The sequence below is a fragment of the Triturus cristatus genome, chromosome 4_1 (assembly GCF_964204655.1).
Source record: "Triturus cristatus chromosome 4_1, aTriCri1.1, whole genome shotgun sequence".
Lineage (NCBI taxonomy): Eukaryota > Metazoa > Chordata > Amphibia > Caudata > Salamandridae > Triturus > Triturus cristatus.
The window spans coordinates 855,617,938-855,636,551 of record NC_140585.1 but is presented as its reverse complement, the minus strand read 5'-3'; the positions used below and the strand labels follow the sequence as shown (position 1 = coordinate 855,636,551).

At 45.2% G+C, this 18,614-nt stretch overlaps 1 protein-coding gene and 1 long non-coding RNA gene across 2 annotated transcripts in view; one reads left to right on the top strand and one right to left on the bottom strand.

The window, feature by feature from the left end:
- Positions 1-12,655, bottom strand: part of LOC146855658 (uncharacterized) — a 34,701-nt gene extending 22,046 nt beyond the window's left edge. The window contains exons 1-2 of the long non-coding RNA XR_014980863.1: positions 12,162-12,655; positions 6,353-6,551 (exon numbers count right to left, since the gene is read on the bottom strand). This is a non-coding gene — a long non-coding RNA (uncharacterized LOC146855658). The remainder of the gene's footprint in view (positions 1-6,352; positions 6,552-12,161) is intronic.
- A 3,609-nt stretch (positions 12,656-16,264) lies between these two features.
- Positions 16,265-16,681, top strand: LOC146855657 (myb-related transcription factor, partner of profilin-like). The gene has a single exon (XM_085651169.1). The coding sequence runs from the start codon at positions 16,265-16,267 to the stop codon at positions 16,679-16,681; it is 417 nt and encodes a 138-aa protein (XP_085507295.1).
- Positions 16,682-18,614: the final 1,933 nt, after the last annotated feature.

Below are 18,614 nucleotides of genomic sequence, written 5' to 3'. Positions count from 1 at the left end.
GCAACTAGCAAAAAAAGGCAGCACAGAGATCAGTAGAAAGTGGGACAGGTAGAATGGTGAGGATCAGAGCGGGGCACATGGGCCTCAAACAGCGGACAGCGGTGGGCACCAGGGGAGGAGGCACTCAAAGTGAAGCTGCGTGCCTGGAGAGCAATGTCCTGACCAAGAGGTCAGGGGTCTTGCTAACCTTGGCGCGCAGCGGCTGCCATTAAGTAGGGGTCGAGGGAGGGTGTGAGCGGGAACAAGTGGGAGGGGCCCTTGGGGGCAGCAGCGGCATGGGAAAAGGAAACACAAAGGAGAAAAAAGGGAAATAAAGGGAAAGGAAAAAGAGGCAAATATTATTAAGATAAATCATGCAACTAGCAAAGAAAGGCAGCACAGGGAGCAGCAGTAAGGGAGGCAGGCTAAACGGCGAGGATCAGAGCGGGGCACAGGGGCCTCGAACAGCGGACAGCGTTGGGCGCTGGGGGAGGAGACACTCAAAGTGGAGCTGCATGCCTTAAAAGCAATGTCCTGACCAGGAGATCGCTAGAATGATTCCTGCAGTGTTTTTCTCAAAACATGTAATTAATTTCTCCACCCGTCCAGCAATGACGGTAACTTTATCCTCAACCCCTCTTTATCCATCTGGGACCATGGCACGTATATAATCCACGTCATGCCCTTTTATAATAGCAGGCACAGTCTCATGGTAGGTGACTCTGAGGGTTTCTCCTCAACATAGCGTTCTCCTCTTACGAGGCATTGCTGCATGTAGAGGAAGTCCCGCTTAGGGTTTCCTCCTTCATGCCTGATTCAATCCTCCGCTACTGCCATATTCTCTGGCTCAAACGATCCTTCCCTCTGCCAAGACCTGTCATATTGGTCCCTCTCCTCAGCCCAATCTGCTTATAGCTCGTAAAATGGGAATACAAAGGTCCTGTCTTCCCTCTTAGCTATTATCTCCCTCAGGGTTTGCCTATCTTTGTCGTGCACTCATGGGGAGCAATGCATGTTTTCATCACTGTTTCCCTCGTGTGCACGCACTGATGTCATTTTCTTTGTCCTGCATCGCGGGTAGGTAAATACTAGGCTGCCTTGTTCCTTTATCTCTTGGTCAGTCCCTTTCCTATGTCGACTGAATGATGTGGCTCTGAACCCTGCTAGTAGTCTTTTATCGACCTCCGACTCTTCCCAGTGCAGCGCTCTATACCTGGCTTCGCTTTCCTCATGAAGAGAGTGTGCCACCCTATACTCCCGTTCTAACTCTTGGTTGCGCGCCCTCTCTCTCTCTCTCGCCTCCATTCATGCCTTTCTCCCTTGCGCAATCTGGCCTGTCCCTTTTGCGCAGAGCTATGTGTTGATATCACTAGCCTGACTTCACCCTCAAATTATTTCTCCTCCTCGTCTACCTGGGCAAACACTGTAGCCCCACCCTCATCATTGATTCCCAGCGGACTGGAGTTACCTTCATCTCCCGAGCTGGTTGAGTCGCTATTAAGAACCACCACAAACTTCCCTGACACATGTATGCTTGCCTGATCCAGTGGGAATGTGTATTTTACCTGCCTTTGAGGTGTCATGTCTCGAGTATGGTGGACGGGAAGTCGAGCTTTTGGGGACCTTCCTTAGGAATGTGTGTTGCGATAATGGTGTCTGGGCTCGCTTGCTTTTAAATTTCAAGGGCTTAGACCTGACTGACCTTCTTTTGGTGGGGGGCTCATCAGCTTTTGCTATAATTGGGATTGAATATCCTAGTGATGGGGGAGCTGGTGTAAGTATATCCATCTCTGCATATGGTGGGGGAGGTGCAGATGCCTTGCTCGATATCAGCATCGAGGGGTTGTCAGAGTGAACCTTTTCAAAAATAGCCTACACTTCTAACACTGACTCCCTTTTGTTTCTCTTCTGCCCTGCATATTTAGTTTGTTTATGTGTTTAGGTGTGTTCAATGTTCCTTCCTTAGGCCAGGGAAATGTTTGTGCCTTCGTGTGTGAATGCCACTCTTTATTATTATTATTATTATTATTATTATTATTATTATTATTATTAGGGGATTTGTAGAGCACATGGCTGCCCTGAGGCTTCCCAGCACTGCAGGTCAAAAACTGAGTAGGTCGTCGGTGACTTAGAGATCTTGCTTGAGCAGCTAAGTCTTGATTTCCTTCCGAAACTGTAGCTCTCTGTCTATCAGTCTGTATTCCAATGGCAGGGAGTTCCAGAGTTTGGGAGCCAGATGGGAGAAGGATCTTCCTCCCCAATTTTCCCTCCTGGCCTTTGTTTATGTTAGGAGTTCCTCTGTGCTAGAACGTAGCCACCTATTTTGGATATATGGAGATATTAACCCCTTCAGCGCGGCGCGGATTTCCGCGCCGCGCTGAAGGTTCTGTGCGCGGGCGGGGCCATGACGGAGCGGTTCCGTCATGCGCACAGCGCAACCGACGTGCATGACGGAACCGCTCCGTCATGTGCGTCGAAGGGGTTAACTTCCTGATTTTTTCCGGACCTTTATTATGGCGTGCTCTGTGAGTGATGACCAAGACTTTGAATGTTATTCTTGCTTCTATCAGCAGCCAGTGGAGGTCCACTAGGTGCTTTTTACTGATTCCCGTGTGGGAACATTACAGAGCAAACTAGCGGCTGCATTCTGTATTACCTGCAATCTGCGCATGACATATATAGGAGCCCCCAAGAACAGTCAATTTCCATAATCTAGTCGAGAAGTGACCACCGTCTTCCTGAGCTGTATTGGCACCCTATCCAGTATGCTTCTCAGTAATCCAAAACAGGTTGCGGCAACCATCTTGGCCTGTGTCGCCATGCAGAGGTCAGATTCTAGCCAAAATCCTAGGCTTTTTAATATTTCTGTAGGTATAGGTTGATTACCTAGGCAAGCAGGCCAATCTATGATGGGCCTGGGTATTGATTTATTTCTGAGACATAATATCTCAGTTTTCTCCCCATTCAACTTTAGACCGCTTCTTGTCGTCCACTCTTTGACAATTATCAAGCAAGAGGACATTTTCTCCCCGTCTCTGGTATTTTTGGGGTCCAATGAAATAACCAGCTGCGTTTTGTCGGCATATGAGGTCATAGATATGTCAAATTCTTGCACAATCTTGGCAAGGGGCTCCATGTATACATTAAAAAGGGTTGGGCATAATGCTAATCCCTGTGGAACGCCGCACTTCAGCAGCATGGTTTTGGAGAGAGTGGAATTTTCTGGTACTTGGAATGTTCTTTCATTCAAGAATGACGACAGCCATTTGAGTGCCATGCCCTGAATCCTAATATTTGACAGCCTTCTGCGAAGTATTTGATGGTCCACCATATCAAATGCGCCGCTCAAATCCAACAAGAGCAGCACTGCTGATTTTCACTGGTCTACTGATTGTCTCAAGTCTTCTACCACTACCAGCAGGGCAGATTCCGTGCTGTGTTGTGCTCTGAAACCCATCTGAGTTGGGTGTAGGCACTGGTTGACCTCTAGAAAATCAGACAGATTTCTGTTGACGTGTTTTTCTAGCAACTTGCCTACAAATGGTAGCTGGGAGATCAGACGAAAGTTCCTCAATTGCCCTCTGTCTGCATTGGCTTTTTTTAGCAGGGGCTTTATCACTGCATGTTTCCATGCCCCTGGGACTTCGCTCTAGGGATTGAGTCATAACTCTCATTAGATTTGGTGCAATGATGGGTGCTGAGAATTTGTGGGGGGGCTGGGTCCAGAGGTGAGCCGGCCTTCACCTTCTCCATCAAAGCTTCTTTATCTTTCTGTTCTATAGATGGGAATTTGGTGATCACCGATTGTGGGGGAGCTATTTCCAAATCTTCTTCCCCCTCTGATTTAATGTCTCCCTTAGTGTTAAAGCTACTATAGATGTCTGTTACTTTGGAGAGGAAGTATGTGGCCAGGTCATTACACCTCTCCTCTGAGGTTTCGGTAGGCCCAGTTTCAGTACTTGGATTAGTCAAGGTCTTAATTACTTGGAACCATTCCTTTGAGGAATTCTGAGCCCTATAGATTTTTTTCCTCGAAGAATTTAGCTTGACTCATTTTAATATTATCATGATAGTTTCAAATAGCTTTTTTATACTCTAATTTGAGTAGAGGATCGTACGTTTTTCTCCACTCCCTTTCAAGCCTTTTACATTTTTCTTTAATTCTAGTAGCTGGGAATTGAACCATCCTTCTGCTCTAGTTCTGGGTGTGGGCTTTAGTACAATCTTAGGGGACACAAGATCCAAGGATTGAGTAATCCATGATTCCCATCTTGAGTATCCCTCTTCGGCTGATCCTGGCTCTTCTGTGTCCGAATTGGAAATGTTAGTTAGGACATCCCCCCATGCTAGATGATTGATCTTGGTCCAGCACCTTTTCCTTGTTGTTGCCATAGAGGAATCTTCCCTGTCCTCCCTTCCTAGCTTCCATATCTCAATAGGGATAAAATGATTGTCCGACCATGGGACCGATATTGGTGTGGCCACTTTCATATCTGGGTCATTAGTAATTACCACATCCAGGGTGTGTCCCTTGACATGTGTGACCGTTGTTACTAGCTGGGTCAGACGTATGCTTTCCAATTCTGACAAAAGTCTTTTTTTACTTGAATGGCTCTTGTTTTCCAAGTGCAAGTTTAGATCCCCCAGAATAGTAATGTGGCTTTTTTTTAGCCAACACTTCGGGCAGTTCTTCTAAGTACTCCCCATAAGAACCTGGTGGGCGGAGGATTAAGAGGCCTGATAGGGTGAAGTTCGGAGATAAGAGAATTGAGAAAGAGAGACATTCGTATCCTTTCAAGGCCAGTGACTCTGTAGTGCACTTGTACCCCTTTATTTAAAAGAATGGCTACACCACCCCCTAGCTGGCATGTTCTGTCCAGCCTGTGGACTCTTGGAAAACGTATTAAGTCTTTTTATCTGTTTGGAGAACCTAATCTCTATTAACCCTGGGGTTGCAGGCGTTGTGCCTCTGAGCATATTTCCACGGAATTTTAAAAAAGCTCAGTGGAAATACGCCAAGCTACGCCCCCTCCCTCCTCCCAAAGTCCTTTACAAACGTTTTAAAAAGTCACTTACCTGTTGTATGCCGTCTCCCCTGCCTAGCCGCTCCCCGTTCTGCTCCTCGGGTCTTCTCTAATAAAAAAAAACACTACGTTCTATGTCTGATGCGCGTGCGTTCGCGTGTCAGACGTAGAGCGTAGCGTTTTTGTATTACAGAGGACGAGAAGAGCATGACGGAGGGAGGGAGCGAGCGGCTAACTCCGCTCCGCCACGGAGGCCGAGTTTTTGCCTAGGCCGTGTTCGCCACGTACCGCGGAGTAGGCAAATCCCCGCAAACTCCGCTGGCAGAGCGGAGTTACCCGCCCAGGGTTAATCTCAATATGCTTTAGTGGGGAATCCACTGCAATTTTATTAATGTGTATAATACAATTCAATTGATGGTTTTCTAGTTTTGTTTGCTGAATAGTAGGGGCAAACTGTGCATCTTACACTCTTACAAATTATGTACTATGAGCTCAGTTATTACAATTTTTACATCAAACAGTTTCAACGAGCATTTCAATAAAACAAGATAAGACTGCATATTGTAACACAAGGCGATTATGCAATATGTTAGATTAGCATCTGCTCGATCTCAAATTTTCACACAATACAGTTTTCAAAGACAAACAATGGAATATCATCACATACAAGAAAACATTTCAATTATGGTTGACAGAAAAAAATTACTGTGTAAAAAAAAAGTGTATGTTCATTACATATTATCCTCTAGCAAGAGAAGATTAGCGTGGAATACATTCCTAAGTGAACTGGATAGTCTGCCACTATAGGCTCCTAGACAAAGGTGCTAATCATAGAAACCATTTAGTAATAACTCTGGAATCACTGGCCCCTCTTGAAAACACACGAGTTATGGACAGTTTCCAGATCCAAGTTTCCTTAAACAAATTCCACTCTAATGCCCAGGGTCAAGCTGGAGGCACATCCCACACTCCTTCCAGATAATATGGGTGTTAAGAAACCACTTTAGCACTGGGAAATCGTTAATCTAAAAAGCCTAGGAGACTGAGGTGTCAACTTCGTCCAATCAGGATAGCTGTGCCACAAAAAACAGCTTAGTAGGAGTTATCAAGGGTTATACTTATTATACACTATATTCAACTTAGCTAGCGTAAGCTATCGAACAAAGGTGAATTCCACAGGAACACCTCTGAGGCTGCTTTGTAAGTGATACAGTTAGGACCCATAAAATAGGTAATATGCCAGACACTGTCAGGGTCGGGGCGCTTGGGTTATCTTTTTACGCTTCTGCCTAGTTTGCCATACGCCAATTGCTTTAGACTATGTTTTAGTTTCGGATGTAGTCTCTTACCCTCTGTGACGACTGCTTGAAGATGGACCTCCGCTCCAGGGATTCAGCAGAACTTCCAATCAATTGTAGTCTCTGACCACCTTTATTTTTGCGCAAACATAAATCCATCGGGGCGGGATCACCTTCCATCGGCTGCAGTCGGGTACAAGGTCCCAATCCTCCTGGCTGGCTTGCCAAAATGTTGCTCAAAGTAGAATTTCTTAAAAAACAGAAGACAAGAGGTGTTTGGCAAAACATGAACAGTTTGTTAAATTAAACAGTTCAGCAGGGAGAACAGTTACAGGCACTAGGTCTGAGAGCTGTCTCCATTTACATTGGATTGGTGTCCTTCTTAAATACAAAATACAATAGGTAATAAAAAAGACTAATATATTAATGGTCAATGGTGACTATAGGTGGGTCTCGACCTTGCGTAGACACAGTGTGGCCAGTGGTGAATGCATCCAGATGTCCGGCATGCGGAGCGTGGAGAGCCTGTGACCACTCCATGTGCTTGGTCCTGATTGGTTATGTGTTCCTAACTCATGTGGCATCTGACTTTATCGTGTTTTTTTAGGAGTGAGTATACCCATTCCAGCCATGTTTGCTTTATTGAGGCAATCTCCCCTGACCATTGTAATGTTGCTGTGCCCATCTGTGGGACTGATCAAGAGTTTGCCTGACAGCTACACACCTTCCCACCTGTGACCTATCAATCAGCAATCCGTGGGCCTAGGTCCCAGAGCCTGCCTAGCTACATATTTGCAAGTTGAGGTTGATGTAGAGTACACAATGGGTGAATCTGTTAATGGAGACGAAATGACATTTTCATCAATGTATGGATTGTTTTCGATTTTAACTGTTGCCTGGTGTTTTCTGATTATTTTCTTTTAATGTTTTTCACACCTTCTAGGTAGGATTTCCTCCCCATATTCTTGATCCCATTTCAGATACAGCTGTAATATTTATTTTGGATATTTTCTATTACTGCCCTATATAGGTTCATAATCAGCCCGTTGGACATTTGTTGAACTATAATTGCAATTATAGCTCAACAAATTCTCCATATGTCCCTTGTGAATTTACTATATTGCAAAAAATTACTCAGTCCTACTTGGTTGGCCGTTTTCGCCTCTTATTAAGATATCAGGTCATCATTTGTATATAAGTCTTCCCTATCCCTACATCCATCTGATTTCCACTGAGACTTTGCCATGTCTCTGGCTGATTGAGTGAAGAGTAGGAGTGATCACCGCAATTCCCACAATGTTTATGGGAACAGGGTCTTGCATTATCTCAAATTCTCCTTCAAGATTTGTTTCCCCAGTCGCACCAAATATTTGAATTATCATCTCCCATTCCCTTGATCAACAAACTGTTCACATGGTTCTCCAATAATCCTAATCCCTGTAGCAACTCTCTTTCAGTATTGTCTGCTGTATTCATATATGTTTACATAAAACTCAGCTGCACATCTAGGTAATAAGTTTCCAGGTCAGGCAATTGGATACCACCCTCATCATGTATCATCATCAAATTAAGACAAACCGATTAGGATTTCCGTTCAAGATCAGATGAGACAGTATACTATCCAATTTCTTAAATAGTGATGCCAAGCGTTGGTGCATACTACACTAGAATAGGTACCTACTTAGGTAGTACCAACATCATAGCCAATGAAACAGTGTCTGCAATCGTCAGCAGTAATGTATTACAAAATGCAACTGACTTCCAGAGACCTTTATCAGTCTAATCATGTTCAATGTATGCCATTTTTTCCAAGTGTGCTATCTGAATTCCTAGGTATTCCTAGGTATCGAATTACTTCTGTTTTCCCACTTAACCCAAAATATTCATTTTTTTCAAGAATCAATCTTAATATGAAAAGTAATTTTGATCCTCCCTACATGCCTCCTGGTTCTCTGCTGACCCCCATCCCATTCCCCTACTTCCTGGTGTTACTCTCACATTGACATCTCTATCCCGCCTGCTCCTACATTTCTTCCTCACCCCTCCTGCTGCCGTCTTTTCATTCTTTACAAAAATGCTATTTAAAAAAACATTTGGAGGGCTACGCGGCTAGAATTTACGGCTGGGTTTTCCATTTACAAAATTTACTTTTGCACACATTTAAAAAAAATATTATTTCCCTTGCCAAGATTTCCATCCATCTTGAAATAGTAATTTTGTTTCTACAAGGCTGCTTCATGTCTTTTGTGCAGTATGTGTGGTGATGCTTGCGCGCATATATGACATAATTCTAGGGTACCATAGTGTTCTGATACGTACACGTACATGCTTAAATTATTTACGAATAATTCCATTCCTCCGAGTCTAAAATTCTGTTTTCTCCACAGATAAGTCTAAAAATGTCAAATCTCTTGTTCAAATTCAATTCAACATTTTCCCACCAATAGGTGTGTACAGAGCGACGTTCCTAAAAAACAGAAGTAAGAGGACTGACCAAGTTAGGCACTATGCATGTGACATCATGGCACATGCCACATGCCATCACGGTGCTGGACATTGCACGTGGTATCAAAGAAAGTGGCATTACAACCCATGACCTCACAGGAAGTGATATTGCAAGAAGTGACATCAGATCTTAAGACCTTACACATATGTTTACCAGGTCTAATTTGAGTACATTTGAGCGCATTACAATATCTACAATATGAGATTTTGCGTTGGGGTTGTGCCAAAAAGGTGAAGCAACTCCAACGTATAATAATCTGGGCCTCAATTTATAATTTTTTTTTTTAAACTACCACAAAGAAATTGCCAACAAAGAGAAATGTGGCAATAAATCTCTTCTGCTTAATTGAGTGCAAAGTCTGCATTTGAAAATATCTTATGGGTTTAATGCTCCTGCTGCAGAGATCTTTGTGTGCCCAGTAAATCTCAGGGAATATTGATAATAGTAAAATAGCTCTGGAGGCTAACACACTTGTCTAGACCCAGTTTAGAATTAAAGTAGCATTGAGGGTTAATACGTCTTCTGCACGACACACGTAACATGCTGATGACAGATTTTTTTGTGTAGATAGGTAAGTGGCTTACTGCTTTTAACACAGAGATTCTTTTGTTACTTGCAGTTCATAAATGATACTGCTTCTAATACAGCACTGTGATTTATGAAGGACGTGAGACTCCTACACCTTGTAACCCTCACTGTTTTATCATATCCTATACATTGATTTACTCACATATGATTTTTTGTCATGTAATTTGTACATGTGATGTAAAGTGCTCTGACACCCTGCATTGGGATGAGTATCACTATAACATAAATAATACGGAATAGTGGTTTTTAAATTATCATTTGTGTAAATCCTGGACAGACCAACACATCCGACATTCTTACAGTGCATGCCGATCTCATTTACAGGGACTGAACAAAGTGAAAAGCTTCCTTTCTTAAGTATTTGAGAAGTAAGAACAAGCTGCATGTCTTTGTTTCCCCTCCACTGCTGTTGCATAGAGGTGTGAGGCTCCAGATAGCTCCCAGCTAGGATACTCGTGCCCAAGGCGGTTGATGGCCCCTTAACTACGACATTTGTTTTGGGTCCAGTTGTAATTTAAAATAACTATGTCTTCTTGCCCTGCACATTGCTGGAAGGAAAGCAGCCAAGTGCAGGTGCTGCTGAATATGGCCATATTTTTAGCATATTTCAGTGGGGCCCAACTTCTTGGGCACCACTGAAATACTTGGGTAGACGGCGTTCTCTCTGTGAATATAGTACCTCCAACGTGTGCCCTAGGTGTAAGTACACCTACCCTCTACCTGTGACCCTCTCTTCATTTGTGTGTCTGCAGATAGCTGAGTACGAAGCATGGGCTGCAGTGTATGTTTGGTGGAGTCCCATGACCTTTGCCAGACTTGGGCTGTGGTTGACATGAGAGGAGGTGCTGGACCTGTTGACGTACCAGGGAGACGCCTCCACAATGAGAGGAAGAAGGAATGGGACAAAGAAATAATGCATGATGTTGGCTGCATGTATGTTATCGTGCAAAAATAAACAATCCATGACCCTTGAAATAGTGTAAAAGGCCAAATTTATTAGGACATGGTTGCATAAATATAACTTTATTAACTGTTAACAGCAACTTATAACTTAAGATCTAAAAAAAAAAGCAACTTCACTCGCCCAATCACATCTCATAGCAGCTTTGAAACCCCAACCATCTTTTCTCATTCCATTCTTTCCCGACAAGGTACCGTCCCCGGCTTTTCCTTCTTCGCACTGTTCTTCCTCCCCTGAGGTGTGTAAGGGCCAGGATGTGACCTTTCATCCCAAAAGTTCTGCCCGCCTACTACTACACTATGCAACCCGTCCTAATATTGGCGTGAACAGACTTTCACAACCCAAAAAAAAACCACTCCGTTGACCTTTTCATAATGTAGGGTGGGTGGGTGTACAACTGTAAACTTTCCCTTCCGAAACCCCCCTAACCTGGTGATGCACAGGTTTCGGAAGAGGCCGATTAGGCCTCTGCGGAGCCTTATATGCACATCACTTTAACTTGCCCCTTCCCCTCTAACTACCTATACCTAACCATGTCCTGTGTGGTGAACGAATACCCCCGGGGAAAGACTAGACTTTCTTTTCCTGGGGGCATAGAATGTCCTTTTTTTAATTTAAGCATTTTTTCTCTTTTTGCCAATTGTTAATTAAGTGGGTATAATTGTATTTTAAGTTAATAGTCGTTTTATTGTGTTTACCCTATTGTATAGAGGGTATCCCTGGTGGATATAGCAATGATGAGCTGCAAATACTTTACATTCAATCCATTTAGAATGAAGGCCTTCTTGTAATCGTAAAGGGATTCGGTGGCAGGAGGATTAACCAGGGGCAGAGTGTCAGAAAGACTGGTATTTACTTATTTTCTTGTTTGTCTTTCGTGGGCATGTGGAAGGCTAAGTGAACCTTCAGAAATGCACATGACAAAACCCTCTAAAGTCACATAATGGCTCGGAAGGGCTCGAAAAGCAATGGCAGTGGCAATTACAGCCTGCGTGGAGAACATGCCCTCCCCTACAGCCCCTGGCTGAGCACCATGTAATGGCGTAAGCATCTTTACACTGCCCGCTCCCACCTTCAGTTCTGGTGCTGGGATGTTATTGACCCTACCCACGTGTGCCCCGCCTCCTCCAGGAACCCCTGTGCCTGCCCCCCAAACAACATACAATGTATAAACAAATGATTCTGTTGTTTGAGAAATTATTGTTACTTATATACTACGCAATTTAATTTCTTTATGCGAGAAAGAGCCAGCAATCAAAACCACATAGGTCAGTGAGGCTAATTAAATAGCATGTTTTTTTAGAAAAACCCAGTTTAACTTAATAGAAACATAGGTGCTTCAACAGTGTGGAAGTGTGAAGGTGTTCATACAGAAAGACAATATTAAAATTAAACACAAACGCAAAAAGAAGGCCAAAAAACAAATTGAAATCCTTTAACAAAAGCCTGTCCCATATATCAAATTATAGTCTCTTTTATTTATAGGGCCCGATGTATCTGTCCATAATTGGCCCAGTGAATGGAGAATCATTACAGGCACAGACATTGTCGACGTTTCAACTCTCAAATGTTGCTTGATTACTCTGTGCATCTAGGTGGGTCTTCATCGGGACTGAGATGGGGGCGACCAGAGATCGACGAAAGACTATGAATGAGCTTCCTTGGACCAAAATTCGATTCTCCCATATCCAGATAATGGATAAATTCAGAGTCACGGGTGACGTCTTTAGATGCTCTAAAATTCAGGGAGTACCGTGTGACTTACTACAAATTCCTTACAAGGAGCCAATAATAATAATACTCACGTGACTCTTCCCAGTCCATCTTGCCTTATGTGTTCCCAGTGACCGTCTACCGCCTGGTGGGATGCTGATTCAGTCACAGGGTGCACTCACACAAGGTACTCCCAAAATGTATGTGCAAGATACAAGCCCACAGAGGACCCTTCTCCTAGTGCAAATACACACAGATTGCTTTAATTATTTCGTTGCAACCGATGTGGGCTGAACGCTGAGGAATTCTTATTTGCTTTACATGCACATTTCAGGAACTGATTCGCTGATAATTAGCATCCCTGGCTCATTGGTAACATTGCTAGAAGCGGACACCCTTCAAAGAGGCTGCAAGAGCAGAAAGCACAAGTCAGCTATATGCTATTCAAATGCGTGCCGGACCGGCCCCAGCTCAGACTTTGCATTGTGTGGGAACCTCCCCTCCCACCCCCCAGGACTGCTGGTTGTAACAGCGGGTTGTAGAAATGGCATTTGAATGTGACTAGAGGCAAGATTAGCGCCCAATCTCACCATGAGGATGGAGGGGCTTGGGGAGAAACCGAGAGGGGGCGGGTCCTGTTTTTTTAGAACACACAGGCCCTGGTTGACCCCACCGCCCTGGAGCGTATGTGAATGGGCGCACATCCCCACCGTGGCTGTGCGCGTGGGGTCCGGGCCTGCGCATTCCATTCTCCGTCTGTGCAGGCTGTCACTCAGCGCCCCGGCTCCCCTCCAGAGGCGGGACCAGGCCTGATCAAAGGCGAACCCCGAGCCTTACCGCCAGCAACACGCTACGCTTACGTATTTAAGTGTAATGTTATTAGTAGAACTTCGCCTTCGGGGGACCTTTTCATATTCTCACTTACTTGCTCTCCAATCAAATTAAATACTTTTATGTGCAAATTCCACCCTGAGCGGATTAATATTAGTATTATTACAGGTTAGTCCACGCTGCTTATTTATCGTTTGCTTTAACCCCTTAGTTGTGGCTAAAATCTTGTATTTGTTTTAGCCAAGATTTAGATTTTTGTAGTACAGGTGAGGATTGTTCCATCACTGCGAGTCTACTCCTCTCGGCCTTTGTAAAATGTGTCCTACCTATTTTTCATTCTTTGATATAATAGTTGTACGTGTTACTGTTTTTAATAGTATCTGTTTCACTCGTGTGTGCTATGCAATGACTATTTCGCATTAAAAGTAACAACCTGGGGGCATATTATCAAGGACGGCGTTAAAGTTACCGCCGGTTTAGCGGCAGAAAACTGCCGCTAAAGCGGCGATAATGGGCTTGATAATATGCCCTGGAGAATTCCCATAGAAGCCCATGTTCACACCAGAACATGGGCTTCTATGGGAATTCACAAGGGTATATTATCAAGGCCGCTATCGCCGCTTTAGCAGCAGTTTTCTGCCGCTAAATCGGCGATAATTTTAACGCCGTCCTTGATAATATGCCCCCAGGTTTTTTGTACATTTTACCGCAAACATACTTTTACACCGTAACGAAATAAAGAACGTGTTTTAGTTATCAGGGTGGCACGGTGAGTTAAACATGTTAGCCGCAACTGTTCGGCGAACTCACCCTTCTGAGGGCGAGTAAAATGACTGCTGTCAAACCTTCTAAACAGTGCTACCTGCTGCTTAAGCTCAGAAACTGTATTTCCCTGCCCCCCAACCCCCTGCCCCCACTTCACCTTCCGCAGTCCCGTCATGTTATCTGTTTGCCCGAGGCTCCTAGAAACATTAGATTGCAAACGGATGGAGGGGCTTACGTCATCCTTTCAGCCATTCTTGCCAAAGGGAGTCAGGTTGTATAACGTTGCGTCACTCCTGGTTCAATTATCCAAATAAAAATACATTTTATATAAATAATTGTACATGGAGGTTTGGGGTGCTTCTACGAAAAAATTCACAAGAGATATCAATGATGGGCGGCCAGGCAGTAGTCAGAACACGTTCTTCTTGCTTCACTTGCGCCCCCTGCTGGCCGATGCCATTGAAATGTAAGTAGTTTGCCTGATTGCACGACCCTAATAAAATGGGTTTGCTTAAATGCTAGCAATAGAATAACTGAACAGTTTTTCTTATGGAGGATACATTGCAACTCAGTCGGGGGCGTCACGCAGCCCATACATGCCCTGCGCGGCAGTGGCTGGGTGGTTGGGGCAGGGGGGACGATCTCACCCGCCACCCCTCAAGAGCTCCCATTCATTGTTTTTATTTAGTGCATTTTTATAAAGCGCGGACATTACTCGAAGGTGTCAGAGCGCTGTACAATAGAGCTAGTTACGTTACAAGAGAAAAGTGGTACAAAACAGAACATTACGGTAGATATGAATATCTGTGGGATACAGAGCTTTGCCGCTCACCACATTCTGAAGGTGGGCCCCGAGCTGCAGGGGGCCCCCTCAGCACAGTACTCGGGCCTGAGCGCTCCGGATAAAATCCGGAGCCGGCCCCCTCCGTGTACGTTGCAGGGGGCCCCTTAAACTTTCGTTACGCAGTCAAGTTATGTCACTGAACTGAATCCCGTGGTTGCACTTGGGCAGGCGCGCAACACCCATTGGACTCACAGGGCTTCAGCCCCCCCCCCCCCCCCCCCCCTCGTGTGTGGCAGCCCGGGATGAGTGAGCTTCCCGGCGCGCAACACAGCCGCACCCGAGCACTTCACAGGTCTTTAAACGACCATTTGCATGTTAATGAGGCCTCGCTGTTGTTTCACCCCTTCTAAGAGCCCCTGCAGCTCCACTCTGCCTATGGCTTAAAAGATTCAGCCCCCCCCCCCGAAATTTTTTCTTAGCCCCCCCCCCTCCCCCCCCCCCCCCCGAAATGTGGCTCTAGTTGCGCCTCTGCACTTGGGAGTATTAATGGTCTGCATCAGTGCTTTAAATAAATCGACTGAGGTGGCCTTGAGGGTTCAGTGGGGGCATTTAACATATCATCATTTTCTTGGCATCTTTCCCAGGGTGGTAATCCTTGCGCTACGTAATGCATTTTACAACATTTTCACAGAAATTAGCAATAAATTGCTACGTTTTGAAAGGGCGCCATACAAACATCTTGCAGCACAACAAAAAGATAAAGAGCATTGCATGAGGGTGTGTTCTCATGAATGACTGTAAACGTGTCACCAGGAGACCCACATTCTCATCCCACTTGTCCACCTACACCGATCTTGTGTGTTTTAGCCACATTTACCGAAATTAGGTTTTCTCGCAGTCTGCCAGCTCCCTTTTCTGCCCCACCTGACTGGCATCGAGTGCCTTCATGTCCCACATCCCCAACTCAGACCCTTGGACTGTGGCCTCCACATCATTAGGCTGCTCAGATAATACAGCACATTCGGAGGTTTCTATATGTGACACAATGGAAGATTCAGGATTTCACCCACCTCCGGCTGATTGTTCAATTACCAACATTTTATGTAATGGTAACTGTTAGAAATGGGGTCTCTAGTTGGCCATGGTTTGCACCCTTTCCAAGTAGGTAGGGACCCCCACACAAGTCTGGGTAAGGGACTCACACAGCTAACATAACCCCCGCTCAACCCCTTGGTAGCTTGGCACGAGCAGTCAAGCTGATCTCGGAGGCAATATGTAAAGCATTTGTACATACACACAATAACAGTGAAAACATTACAAAAGGAGTCCACACAAGTTTAGAAAAATAGTCAATATTTATCTGGATAAAACTAGACCAAAACGACAAAAATCCCAAATACACAAGTCAAAATATCACTTTTAAAAGATTAAGCAAGTTTAGTCCATAGAAATCAATGGATGTGCACTATGGGGCATATGCATCAAAACTTAATTTTGTGATTCCCAAATAGAGGTTATTACCGAATTGATATTTGTTAATTGCAAATGTCAATGCATCAAAAAATGCACATTGTTTTGCGATTCTGTATAATTCGCAATCGCTATTAGCGAATTCAAAAATGTGATTCACATTTTTTGCGAATCCGCTATTAGAGAATCGCTAATAGCGAATCCGATGCAGCATGATGACCTCACAATCAGGAAGCGAGCCATCCCATGCTGTTACCTGTGTACTGAGAGTGAGGAGGAGGCAGGCTGCTGGAGCACAGCACCAGGAACCCTGTTGGGACTGCTGAACCTGTGCAATTATCCAGCATGGCATCAGGGACCCCCCAGAAGCAGCGCAAAAGAAAGCTGAAGTTCAGTGAAAAGGAGTTGGAAATCCTCATAGAGGAAGTGGTGAAGAGCCATGAAAAACTTTTTGGCAAACAGTCACTGCAGGTCCCAGAGTCAGAAAAAAGAAAAATATGGCTGGGAATACAATCCAAAATCAGCGCAGTGGGGGTCACACAGCACCCCATTCCGGATCTGCGCAAGCGGTGGTATGACCTGCGGAGCCGGGCCAAGGAAAGGGTTGTTGCAAAACTAGCTGATGCAAAAAAGACTGGAGTAGGACCATCCACACAAACAGCCCCCACATCCTTAGAGGACCTGGTGGATTTCACCCTTCAGCCTGAGGCTGTTGTTGGAGTGACGTTGATCGATTCCTCTGCACCACCCAATACTTCTTAAGGTAAGATGTATGCAAATGACCATACCTTGCTAGAATTACAAAACATACTCCGTAAGTCAGATCCGGCTTAGTGTAGCGAATAGTACTCCAGACCATATTTTACTTGTAACACACAAATGCATTATGGGAAGAGTTGTCAGCAACTCCAATTGGAAAGGCAAGTGGGTAGCAAACCAGCATAGGTGCAATCAATTGTGACCAGCAAGTTTAATATCAACCCACAGTGTATTGATAAATAACTTTATTTAACAACACTATGTACAAGATGAAATACATGTCTAAATAGGCAAACTGAAATTGCACTGTTTAACATCACAGATGCACCTGCGCAGGAGCCAGATGACAGTGAAGGCCATGCCCCCTTGGAGACTCAGCCACAGTCAGGAGAAGACATCACAGTGCCACCACCTCCCACAACACCTGCACCCACAAGACACAGGATCACAGTGGCACCATTGCCTGCACTAGAAATAGAAGAGGAGAGCCAACCTGACCCTCCAACAGCACAGTCTGGGAAGGCACCCACATGAAGACCACGTGTCCAAGTGCAACGTCGGAATGTCCGCATCAGGAGGCGCAGGGCAGGTGCACAAATAAGAGCTGAGGAAGGCGACAGTTCAACGTCTTTCAGTGGGCTGGAGAACTTAATGTTGAGGGTACAGCGCCTGCAATGCAAACACATGCTTCATCTTTTGTAAGGAACATGGGAGAAATTAGTGACAGCATCAAACAGCTCACAACTGCTGTGCAGGAAGGTCGCAGGGAAACCAATCAACACTTTGGTGACATGACACAAGCACTCAACATAACCCATTATCCGCTAGCCAGCGTTTGCTTTCCACTGAGAATGCTCCAGTCTGCCCGGAGCGCGCCCCAGATCTATCTAGGACAGTGTCCATTACCAGGTTGAAGTCCCCGCCTACCAGGATTGCGGAGTCGGGTGAAGAGAGAATATCAGAGAGTGCCTTTATGATAAATGGTTCTTGGTGAGTGTTTGGAGCGTATATGGTGGCGAGTGTAAAATAGGAGGATCCCCATTGCACTCTAATCGCCAACATGTGGTCCTTCACCTCTAGTGAGGTTGCAATTACCCTGCCCTTGAATCTTGCTCCTAGAAGTATGGCAACTCCATTTGCCTTGGAAGGGCCTAACAACCAGAATTGGCTAGGGAAGCGCTGAGACCACATTCGTGCCGTATCTCTAGATAGCAGGTGTGTTTCCTGAAGGAGGCATATATCACCCTCCGAATTCTCGAGAAGGGAGAGGAGCGCCGCACGCTTCACCGGGTGATTAAGGACCCTAACATTGAGGCTGCTGATTTTCAAATCCCTGCCTATGGTACCTCTGAATAGAAATAGGAGCTATAGTGTATGCGAGGCCAGGGGTAAGTGCTAGTGAGAACCCATTGTGATGTAGTCTCGCTACTACGCGGATTCCGGCAATTGGGAGGGGATGAGTCGGGCGCCATAGAGCGTGTCCATCGACTATTGGTGCAGGAAAGGCCCCCCCCCCCAAAAAAAAGGAACCCAAATAACCCACTATTAACTATGCAAACTAAAAACGGAGGCAAAAATGCCAACAGTTCGTCAAGGTTAAACAGTTCGACGGGAGCGTCAGCTCATGGCTCATCGGGCGTCCTGGTGAAGTCTTCCGTCCTGGCAAGGTCACCCAAGATCACTGTGAATGTGGGAAAGAGGTCGCGGGGCATCCCCGGCTCCGCCCTGAGTGTGCTCCCCATGCGTTGCACCAGCTACGTTTAGGTGAGGGCCGCCTGCCCCGGCGCCCCAGCAAGGGAATGGAGGACTGCTTCTCCATCCTTTGCTATGGTATCTCGATCTGGTTTAAGGTTGGTAGAGGTCTTTCTCACTGTTTGTCATCTAAGGTATCTGATTCTGGAGTTGTCTGGAAGAATTCCTTTGTCTTCTTGGCTGT